This window comes from Salvelinus fontinalis, chromosome 31, assembly GCF_029448725.1.
Source record: "Salvelinus fontinalis isolate EN_2023a chromosome 31, ASM2944872v1, whole genome shotgun sequence".
NCBI lineage: Eukaryota > Metazoa > Chordata > Actinopteri > Salmoniformes > Salmonidae > Salvelinus > Salvelinus fontinalis.
In genome coordinates this window covers 37,103,148-37,115,289 of record NC_074695.1, presented here as the reverse complement: position 1 = coordinate 37,115,289, position 12,142 = coordinate 37,103,148, and the positions used below count along the sequence as shown (strand labels likewise).

Here is a 12,142-nt window from a genome sequence, read left to right as displayed (position 1 = left end):
CGACATCAGCAAACTGCTCACCCACACGATACCATACACGCGTCTGCCATCTGCCCGGTATAGTTGAAACCGGGATTCATTTGTGAAGGGCACACTTTTCCAGCGTGTCAGTGGCAGTCAAAGGTGAGCTTTGCCCACAGAAGTCGGTTACGACACCAAATAGCAGTCAGGTCAAGTGGGGGTGAGGACACCACACACACACATATATATACAGTGGGGCAAAAAAGTATTTAGTCAGCCACCAATTGTGCAAGTTCTCCCACTTAAAAAGATGAGAGAGGCCTGTAATTTTCATCATAGGTACACTTCAACTATGACAGACAAAATGAGATTTTTTTTTCTCCAGAAAATCACATTGTAGGATTTTGAATGAATTTATTTGCAAATTATGGTGGAAAATAAGTATTTGGTCACCTACAAACAAGCAAGATTTCTGGCTCTCACAGACCTGTAACTTCTTCTTTAAGAGGCTCCTCTGTCCTCCACTCGTTACCTGTATCAGTTGTTATCAATATAAAAGACACCTGTCCGCAGTCATTTCTGTCGAACTGGGAATCCTGGGAGTGCCTTCTGATGAAGTTATTCGAAGGTAAGTGCATATTTATAGTGTTTTTGTAGCTTCTGTTGACGCCAAAATGGCGACTATTTCTTTGGCTGGATTGTGCTCTGAACGCTGTTCTCAGATAATTATTTTTCCGTAAAGTTTATTTTGAAATCTGACACAGCGGTTGCATAGAGGATAAGTTTATCTTTAATTTTGTGAATAACACTTGCATCTTTTATCAATGTTTATTATGAGTATTTCTGCAAAATCACCGGATGTTTTGGAATCAAAACATTACTGCACGTAACGCGCCAATGTAAACTGAGATTTGTTTTAATATATATATGCACATTATCGAACAAAACACACAATACATGTATAACATGATGGTCATCTGATGAAGATAATCGAAGGTTAGTGATTCATTTTAACTATATTTCTGCTTTTTCTAACTCCTATTGTTGGCTGAAAAAATGGCTGTGTGTGTTTTTGACTTGGCTCTGACCTAACATAATCATATGTTGTGCTTTCACTGTAAAGAATTTCTGAAATCGGACACCATGGGTAGATTAACAAGATGTTTATCTTTCATTTGCTGTATTGGACTTGTTAATGTGTGAAAGTTAAATATTAAAAAAATATATATTTTTGAATTTCGCGCGCTGCCTTTTCAGTGGAATGTTGTGGGTGTTCCGCTAGCGGAACCCCGGGGCTAGAAAGGTTAATAATAAAAAATTGGATGTAATAAATGTATCACTAGTCACTTTAACCTCTTTTGGATATGTGGGACGGTAGCATCCCACCTGGCCAACATCCAGTGAAAATGCAGAGCGCCAAATTCAAATAAATTACTATAAAAAATAAACTTTCATGAAAGTTATACCAAATTAAAGCTACACTTGTTGTGAATCCAGCCAACGTGTCAGATTCAAAAATTCTTTACGGCGAAAGCAAACAATGCTATTATCTGTGGATAGCACCCCAGCAAACAATCAGAGACCATCATATTTCAACCCTCCCGGCGCGACACAAAGCGCATATACATATACACACACACACACACACACACACACACACACACACACACACACACACACACACACACACACACACACACACACACACACATATATATATATGTATACATATACATATATATATACACACATATATACACACACACACACACACACACACACACACACATATATATATATATATGTATACATATACATATATATACACACATACACACACATATATACAGTGCTCAAAAAAATAAAGGGAACACTTAAACAACACAATGTAACTCCAAGTCAATCACACTTCTGTGAAATCAAGCTGTCCGCTTAGGAAGCAACACTGATTGACAATAAATTTCACATGCTGTTGTGCAAATGGAATAGACAACAGGTGGAAATTATAGGCAATTAGCAAGACACCCCCAATAAAGGAGTGGTTCTGCAGGTGGTGACCACAGACCACTTCTCAGTTCCTATGCTTCCTGGCTGATGTTTTGGTCACTGGCCTGCTGGAGGTCATTTTGCAGGGCGCTGGCAGTGCACCTCCTTGCACAAAGGCGGAGGTAGCGGTCCTGCTGCTGGGTTGTTGCCCTCCTACGGCCTCCTCCACGTCTCCTGATGTACTGGCCTGTCTCCTGGTAGCGCCTCCATGCTCTGGACACTACGCTGACAGACACAGCAAACCTTTTTGCCACAGCTCGCATTGATGTGCCATCCTGGATGAACTGCACTACCTGAGCCACTTGTGTGGGTTGTAGACTCCGTCTCATGCTACCACTAGAGTGAGAGCACCGCCAGCATTCAAAAGTGACCAAAACATCAGCCAGGAAGCATAGGAACTGAGAAGTGGTCTGTGATCACTACCTACAGAATCACTCCTTTTTTGGGGGTGTCTTGCTAATTGCCTATAATTTCCACCTTTTGTTTATTCCATTTGCACAACAGCATGTGAAATTTATTGTCAATCAGTGTTGTTTCCTAAGTGGACAGTTTGATTTCACAGAAGTGTGATTGACTTGGAGTTACATTGTGTTGTTTAAGTGTTCCCTTTATTTTTTTGAGCAGTGTATATATGTACATACACACACACACGCACGCGCGCGCGCACACACGTACATACATACGTACATACATACATACATACATACATACATACATACATACATACATACATACATACATACTTACATACATATATATGTTCAAAAGTTTGGGGTCACTTAGGAATGTCCTTGTTTTTGAAAGAAAAACACATGTTTTGTCCATTAAAATAACATCAAATTGATCATAAATACTGTGTAGACATTGTTAATGATGTAAATGACTATTGTAGCTGGAAACTGATGATTTCTTATGTAGATAGAGGCCCATTTTCAGCAACCATCACTCCTTTGTTCCAATGGCACGCTGTGTTAGCTAATCCAAGCGTATAATTTTAAAAGACTAATTGATCATTAGAAACCCCTTTTGCAATTATGTTAGCACAGCTGAAAACTGTGGTTCTGATTAAAGAAGCAATAATACTGGCCTTCTTTAGACTAGTTGAGTATCTGGAGCATCAGCATTGTGGGTTCGATTACAGGCTCAAAATGGCTAGAAACAAATACCTTTCTTCTGAAACTTGTCAGTCTATTCTTGTTCTGAGAAATGAAGGCTATTCCATGCAAGAAATTGCCAAGAACCTGAAGACCTTGTACAACGCTGTGTACTACTCCCTTCACAGAACAGCGCAAACTGGCTCTAACCAGAATAGAAAGAGGAGTGGGAGGCCCCGGTGCACAACTGAGCAAGAGGACAAGTACATTAGAGTGTCTAGTTTGAGAAACAGACGCCTCACAAGTCCTCAACTGGCAGCTTCATTAAATGGTACCCGCAAAACACCAGTCTCAACGTCAATAGTGAAGAGGCAACTCTGGGATGCTGGCTTTCTAGGTAGTTACCTGGAATGCATTTAAATTAACAGGTGTGCCTTGTTAAAAGTTCATTTGTGGAATTTCTTTCCTTCTTAATGCATTTGAGCCAATCAGTTGTGTTGTGACAAGGTAGGGTTGGTATACAGAAGATAGCCCTATTTGGTAAAATAGCAAGTCAATATTACGGCAAGAACAGCTCAAATAAGCAATGCGAAACGACAGTCAATCATTACTGTACTTTAGACCGGTGGAAATATGTCCTTTGGTCTGATGAGTCAAAATGGGAGATTTTTGGTTCCATCTGCCGTGCCTTTATGAGACGCAGAGTAGTTGAACGGATGATCTCCGCATGTGTGGTTCCCACCTTGAAGCATGGAGGAGGTGGTGTGATGATGTAGAGGTGCTTTGCCGTTGACACTCTCTTGTGATTTATTTAGATATCAAGGCACACTTAACCAGAATGGCTACCACAGCCTTCTGCAGCGATACACCATCTCATCTGGTTTGCACTTAGTGGGACTATAATTTGTTTTTCAACAGGACAATGACCCAAAACCCACCTGCAGGCTGTTTAAGGGATATTTGACCAAGAAGGAGAGTGCTGCAACAGATAACCTGGCCTCCACAATCACACTCGCAAGGTGGGGATGTATTTGGGTACGCAGACCCGCGAGCCACTGTGGCCCCTCAAGATGAGTTCAGATTTTTTTGTGGCCCCCCACCCCATCAGAATTGCCCATCCCTGATGTAGATAAAGGGCTTAATTGCAAAAATCTCACACTATCCCTTTAACAACACCAAAATGTGGATTGCAGTCACTCCTTTTCCATAGACTGCTGCCAAGCTATGGAATCACATATCTAAACATGTCATTTCACTGAACTATGCCTTTAAGTATGTACAACAGCTAAACTATATCTACTATATCCAGTGTGTATTTATGATCACAATTACCTGCACATGGGATGGCTGGTGTAGCTGGGAGGAGCATAGGCCAGAGTGAAATTAACATATCCGTTCAGATCGTTGTCAAACTTGTACTGGTAGAGCAGTCGTGGTAAGAAATCCGACGTGAAGGCGATCAAGAAAGCCTGAAAGGGGTAGATTGACATAAAATAATTTTGTATGGTACAGTAAATTAAAATGAACACAAATTATAAAAACTTGACATAATAATATTAGAATCCTTTTAATATACTGCTTAAAGTGACATTACAAAATCAAAGTTTATCAGATGTTTTCAGACCAGGTGTTAAAAAAAAAAAATACAGCACACGGGTAATGATGAGGGCATCATTGTGCGACTCACGTTGACGATGACGGACAGGTGCGACAGGGCCTCCAGGATGTTAAACCACACGCCGATGTTCTGAGCGCGCTCGGCCACAGGCCGCCGGTACTCACACACAAACTTGTGGGCATCCAGGCGCACCTCGGCCCAGTTGTTGAGTAGGGCGAAGAGCGGTGCCAGGGGGAACGCAGCCACAAAGATTGTGATGAAGCCAAACTGGAGCACTGTGGACAGATGGAGAAGGTCATAAGTTAGCAACTCTACTGAGGAAGTCGAGGGATAAGGGTGGGGTAATATAAGAAAGTAATGCATTGACAATACACCAACAATATCCACTTGAAAGAACAAAAAAGTAATGCACTATTGATACAGCAAGATTCACAAATTTTTATGAATGAAAACCGATTTGTGTTTGTTCTTTGTTTGTTTGTGTCCCTGAACGGTGAAATCCCTGAGTTTTGAGTTCTACTAACTTGATGGATTTACACTTTATGTAATGCATTTCACTTTTAGCCTTCAAATATTGTATTTGCTTGTATGCAATAAAAATCCACTGAATCCCTAAGGAATATATTCTGGTCAGAAAATGACTCCCACTGCTAAATCTCAGAGTGTGGTTGTTGTCTTACCGATCTCGAGGTACTCCTCAAACAAGCCCTCGCACTCCACCAGCTGATAGTCCTCCTCCCACCGCCGAGGCTCCTGGGATTTCTGCATTCCCCGCACCTTATTCAGCGCCCTCTTCTGTTGCCATGCCTTCACCTTACTAAGGAGAGGAGGAAAGGAGGAGAAGAGAGGAGAGAATGAGCAAGGAGGAGTGTAAAAACAATTCAAATAGAGAGAGCATTTCTCAGCACCTCCACCTTGGCTCCTTTGCTGGCTGGGCCAATACTGCAGTACAGTATACTAAAGCCACACTGTACCACCCACACAGAGTTCATATCATTATACAGAAACAATGCAAATTAAATGTTTAAATATCAAATCAAAATTTTATTTGTCACATGCTCCGATTATGCGGCGAATGTAACATTTCACCTTACAGTGAAATGCTTACCTACAAGCCCTTAACCAACAATGCCATTTTAAGAAAAATACAACACAAAAAAGAAATAAAAGATACAAATAATTAAAGAGCAGCAGTAAAATAACAATAGCGAGGCTAAGTACAGGGGGTACCGGTACAGAGTCAATGTGCGGGGGCACCGGTTAGTCGAGGTAATTGAGGTAATATGTACATGTAGGTAGAGGTATTAAAGTGTAGATAGTAGATAATAACAGAGATTAGCAGCAGCATAAAAGGGGGGGGGGGGGGGCAATGCAAATAGTCTAGGTAGCCATTTGATTAGATATTCAAGAGTCTTATGGCTTGAGGGTAGAAGCTGTTTAGAAGCCTAGACTTGGTGCTCCGGTACCGCTTGCCGTGCGGTAGCAGAGAGAACAGTCTATGACTAGGGTGGCTGGAGTCTTTGACAATTTTTAGGACCTTCCTCTGACACCGCCTGGTATAGAGGTCCTGGATGGCAAGAAGCTTGGCCGCAGTGATGTACTGGGCTGCACGCACTACCCTCTGCCTTGCGGTCGGAGGCTTAGCAGTTGCCATACCAGGCAGTGATGCAACTCGTCAGGATGCTATCGATGGTACAGCTGTAGAACCTTTTGACGATCTGAGGACTCATGCCAAATCTTTTCAGTCTCCCGAGGGGGAATAGGTTTTGTTGTGCACTCTTCATGACTGTCTTGGTGTGCTTGGACCATGTTAGATTGTTGGTGATGTTGACGCCAAGGAACTTGAAGCTCTCAGCCTGCTTCACTACAGCCGCATTGATGAGAATGGGGGCATGCTCGGTCCTCCTTTTCCTGTAGTCCACAATCATCTCCTTTGTCTTGATCATGTTGAGGGAGAGGTTGTTGTCCTTGCACCACACGGTCAGGTCTCTGACCTCCTCTCTATAGGCTGTCTCGTTGTTGTCGGTGATCAGGCCTACCACTTGTGTCATCTGCAAACTTAATGATGGTGTTGGAGTCGTGCCTGGCCATGCAGTCATGAGTGAACAGGGATTACAGGAGTGGACTGAGCACGCACCCCTGAGGGGCCCCCGTGTTGAGGATCAGCATGGCGGATGTGTTGTTGCCTACCCTTACCACCTGGGGGCGGCCCGTCAGGAATTCCAGGATCCCGTTGCAGAGGGAGGTGTTTTAGTCCCAGGGTCCTTAGCTTAGTGATGAGCTTTGAGGGCATTATGGTGTTGAACGCTGAGCTGTAGTCAATGAATAGCATTCTCACATAAGTGTTCCTTTTGTCCAGGTGTGAAAGGACAGTGTGGAGTGCAATAGAGATTGCATCATCTGTGGATCTGTTGGGGCGGTATGCAGATTGGAGTGGGTCTAGGGTTTCTGGGATAATGGTGTTGATGTGAGCCATTACCAGCCTTTCAAAGCACTTCATGGCTACAGATGTGAGTGCTACAGATCGGGAGTCATTTAGGCAGGTTACCTTAGTGTTTGTGGGCACAGGGACTATGGTAGTCTGCGTGAAACATGTTCGTATTACAGGCTCAGCCAGGGAGAGGTTGAAAATGTCAGTGAAGACACTTGCCAGTTGGTCAGCGCATGCCCGGAGTACACGTCCTGGTAATCCATCTGGCCCTGCGGCCTTGTGAATGTTGACCTGTTTAAAGGTCTCACTCATATCAGCTGTGGAGAGCGTGATCACACAGTCGTCCGGAAAAATTTGAGGCAAACACTACTAGACAAATCTCTTTGTGCTCAAGCCAACTCTTCATTGTCATGCTACAGTGCCTTCAGAAAGTATTCACACCTCTTGAGATTTTCCACATTTTGTGGTGTTACAAAGTGGGATTAAAATGTATTTCATTGTAATTTCTTTGTCAACGATCTACACAAAATACTCTGTTATGTCAAAGTGGAAGATTTTTTGTACATTTGTATAAAAAATATATTTAAAAAATACACTAATATACTGTATCTTGATTAGATACAATAAGTATTCAACCCCCTGAGTCAATACATGTTAGAATCCCCTTTGGCAGCGATTACAGCTGTGAGTCTTTCTGGGTAAGTCTCTAAGAGCTTTCCACACCTGGATTGTGAAACATTTGCCCATTATTCTTTCAAAAAATTCTTCAAGCTCTGTCAAAGTTGACCATTGCTAGGGCCTCTCGAGTGGCCCAGTCCTTAATGATTATAAGCATACCTATAAACATAATGCAGCCAACATTATGCTTAAAAATACCGGGTTAGGGTATCGCAGTGCTAGAGGTGTCACTACAGACCCGGGTTTGAACACAACCGATCCCAAATGTGGGATCACAACCAGCCGTGATCCCACATTTGGGCCAGCGTCATCCGTGTTAGGGGAGGGTTTGGCCGGGGTGGCTTTACTTGGCTCATCACGCTCCTTGCGGTGGGCCGGGCACCTACAGGCTGACCTCAGTCATCAGGTGAACTGTGTTTCCCCCGACACATTAGGTGCGGCCGGCTTCCGGGTTAAGCGGGCGGGTGTTAAGAAGTGTGGTTTGGCGTGTCATGTTTCGGAGGACATATGACTCGACCTTCGCCTCCCGAGCCCATTTGGGGAACTGTAGCGATGAGACAAGATTGAAATTGGGGAGAAAAAGGGGTTCAAATGAATTTTATATATATATACACTGCTCAAAAAATAAAGGGAACACTTAAACAACACAATGTAACTCCAAGTCAATCACACTTCTGTGAAATCAAACTGTCCACTTAGGAAGCAACATTGATTGACAATACATGTCACATGCTGTTGTGCAAATGGAATAGACAAAAGGTGGAAATTATAGGCAATTAGCAAGACACCCCCAATAAAGGAGTGGTTCTGCAGGTGGTGACCACAGACCACTTCTCAGTTCCTATGCTTCCTGGCTGATGTTTTGGTCACTTTTGAAGGTGCTTTCACTCTAGTGGTAGCTTGAGACGGAGTCTACAACCCACACAAGTGGCTCAGGTAGTGCAGCTCATCCAGGATGGCAAATCAATGCGAGCTGTGGCAAGAAGGTTTGCTGTGTCTGTCAGCGTAGTGTCCAGAGCATGGAGGCGCTACCAGGAGACAGGCCAGTACATCAGGAGACGTGGAGGAGGCCGTAGGAGGGCAACAACCCAGCAGCAATACCGCCTTTGTGCAATACTGTCTTGCTAAATGGTGAATTCATCTCCCAGTGTCTGGTGGAAAGCAAACTGAACCAGGTTTTCCTCTAGGATTTTGCCTGTGCTTAGCTTCATTCCGTTTCCTTTTCATCCTGAAAAACTCCCCAGTCCTTAATGATTACAAGCATACCTATAACATGATGCAGCCAACATTATGCTTAAAAATATGGAGAGTGGTACTCAGTAATGTCTTGTATTGAGTTTGCCCCAAATATAACACCTTGTATACAGGACAAAAAGTTAAATGTCTTTGCCACATTTTTTTGCAGAACTTACTTTAGTGCCTTGTTGCAAACAGGATGCATGTTTTGCAATGTTGTTGATCCATCCTCAGTTTTATCCTATCACAGCCATTAAACTCTGTAATTGTTTTAAAGTCAACATTGGCCTCATGGTGAAATCCCTGAGCAGTTTGCTTCCTCTCTGGCAATGGAGTTAGGAAGGACGCCTGCATATTTGTAGTGACTGGGTGTATTGATACACCATCCAAAGGGTAATTAATAACTTCACCATGCTCAAAGGGATATTAATTGTCTGCTTTAATTTTTAAAAACCTATCTACCAATAGGTGCCCTTCTTTGCGAGGCATTAAAAAACCTCCCTGGTCTTGTGGCTGAATCTGTGCTTGAAAATCCCTGCTCAACTGATGGACCTTACAGATAATCTCTGTACCCCAGACATACAATTATGTAGTGTTGGATTCTAACTTGGAATATACTTATTCCTGTCACCATATTATAACTTATTGATTACGTTACAAGGGTGAATAGGAACTTTGTGTATGGAAAGTTACTGGGTGAGACAAGAGGCAATATTCCAAAACATCTTAATGTTGAATATTAAATTCCTAAGGAAGGAGGTAAAGAGCAACAATCTAGTCAGTTCCTGATAAGGCAGGCCGGTTTCGGGGAAATTAGTACCAGGAGGGATGTGGAACTCAACTCGAGATAAGGTCAACAGTTGAAGAGAGAAGAAACCTCTGGGAGGGGGGCCAGAGAGGCCCGCTATAACAACCCTTTATCTACAGTCCACACACACACACTTACACGCCCATGACAATACCAATGAGAGGAACAGACTGAGTGTTCTTGCCTAGCAACATAGACAGATTTTTATTCTAGTCATATAAGGTGACTCTGCCTAGTCAGAAAGTATAAATATACAGTATGCTTGTGTGACTTGTATGTGTGTCTGCAACTAAAGCACCTAGTGGGTTGAATAAACTTGGTTTGAGCTTTTTCTTGTCAGCCGTTTGAGTTTTTACTCTATTTGTTCAGAACTTAACAGAAGGAATTCAAAAATCATGTTAAACACTATTATTGCACACAGAGTGAGTCCATGCAACTTATTATGTGACTTGTTAAGCAAATATTTACTCCTGAACTTATTTAGGCTTGCCATAACAAAGGCGTTGAATACTTATTGATTCAAGACAGTTTAGCTTTCCATTTTGAATTAATTTGTAAAAATGTCTAACAACAGAATTCCATTTTGACATTATAGGATATTGTGCTTAGGTCAGTGACAAAACAATCTAAATGTAATCCATTTTAATTTCAGGCTGTAACACAACCTAATATGGAAAAAGTAAAGGTGTGTGAATGGACAACAGGCGGGTTGGCTAAAGCAAAGCAGATCGTGCTACCAAATAAATAGTACTTTCATGGCCAAAAAGTGATACAAAGGATGACAAAATCATAACTTCCAAATGTTCACTGAGTCATGGATTGATGTCAATGGTAGACTAATGGAAAATTTGACATAGAGCTGCAGTATGTAACTTTTTGGGCGGATTGATCAAATTAACATAGAAATGTGTGTTATAGATCTGTCATTCGCATTGAACACAAGTCTAAGAAGCTCTTGATCTGTTCTATGTATAGATCAATGATGAAACTCTGAGCGAAGCCCTATCCAGAAATCTGGCAGTGGCTTCTGATTAAATTCAATTTTTACAGAACCGCTTGTTGCAATTTTGATAAGACTCTCTTATTCAGATAAAAGGGATTACGAATCCAGTTGTTTGTGTCGTCCGTTTCGGGAAAGTACCTGCGTAATTGTGCACCCAGCTCACTCAGGTGCTTCGCTATATCACATTTGACATTGTTCGTGAGCTTGAGTTCATTTGCACACAAAATCATACAATGATGGAAAGACCTGTGTGTTGTCCTTGTTAATGCAGACAGAAAATAGCTCCAACTTCCTAATCATAGCCTCAATTTTGTCCCGCACATTGAATACAGTTGCGGAGAGTCCCTGTAATCCTAGATTCCGATCATTCAGGTGAGAAAAAACATCACCCATATAGGCATCACTCGTCATCGTGCAAGCGATCAAACAAGTGAAAATTATGGTCAGTAAAGAAAACTTTAAGCTTGTCTCTCAATAAAAAAAAAAACATTGCCCCTTGATAACCAGCGCACTTCTGTATGTTGTAAAAGCGTTATATGGTCACTGCCCATATCATTGTATAACGCAGAAAATACACGAGAGTTCAGGAGCCTTGCTTTAACAAAGTTAACCATTTTCACTGTAGTGTCCAAAACATCTTTCAAGCTGTCAGGCATTCCCTTGGCAGCAAGATCTTCTTGTGGCGTCGGGAGCAACCGCTGGCACGCGCGTTACCACTCCACTATGTCTCCCAGTCATGGCTTTTGCGCCATTAGTACAGATACCAACACATCTTGACCACCAAAGTCCATTTGATGTCACAAAGCTGTCCAGTACTTTAAAAATATCCTCTCATGTTGTCCTGGTTTCCAGTGGTTTGCAGAAGAGGATGTCTTCCTTAATTGACCCTCCATAAACGTAATGGACATATACCAGGAGCTGTGCCATGACCACCACGTCTGACTCATCCAGCTGTAACGCATATAATTCACTGGCTTGTATGCAAAGCAGTAATTGTTTCTTAACATCTCCTGCCATGTCACTAATGCGTCGTGAAACAGCGTTGTTTGATGAAGGCATTGTCTGTATAGTTCTATTAGCCTTTTCCCCCAGCATTGTCCCAGCCATATCTGCGAGGAAGAAAGAATTAAGCAGGAAGAATTAAGTACTCCACAAGAGTATGGGGCTTGCCTGTCCTGGCCACTTGGTAGCTCACCATATAAGACGCTTCTAGACCCTTCTTATTAATGGTATCTGTTGCTTTTATAAATGTCTTACTACTCGAGAG

General features: G+C 42.3%; 1 protein-coding gene across 5 annotated transcripts in view; it reads right to left on the bottom strand.

Annotated features, from left to right (window-relative positions):
- ano11 (anoctamin 11) overlaps window positions 1-12,142 on the bottom strand; it is a 34,931-nt gene that overhangs the window by 7,678 nt on the left and 15,111 nt on the right. For all 5 annotated transcript variants that reach the window (XR_008755498.1, XM_055892501.1, XM_055892502.1 and 2 more), the window contains 3 exons: window positions 5,400-5,536; window positions 4,789-4,994; window positions 4,434-4,570 (listed from right to left, as the gene is read on the bottom strand). Coding sequence is in view for 4 of the 5 variants with exons in the window: in XM_055892501.1 (XP_055748476.1) it covers window positions 4,434-4,570; window positions 4,789-4,994; window positions 5,400-5,536 (480 nt within the window). In the remaining variant the exon portion in view is untranslated. The remainder of the gene's footprint in view (window positions 1-4,433; window positions 4,571-4,788; window positions 4,995-5,399; window positions 5,537-12,142) is intronic.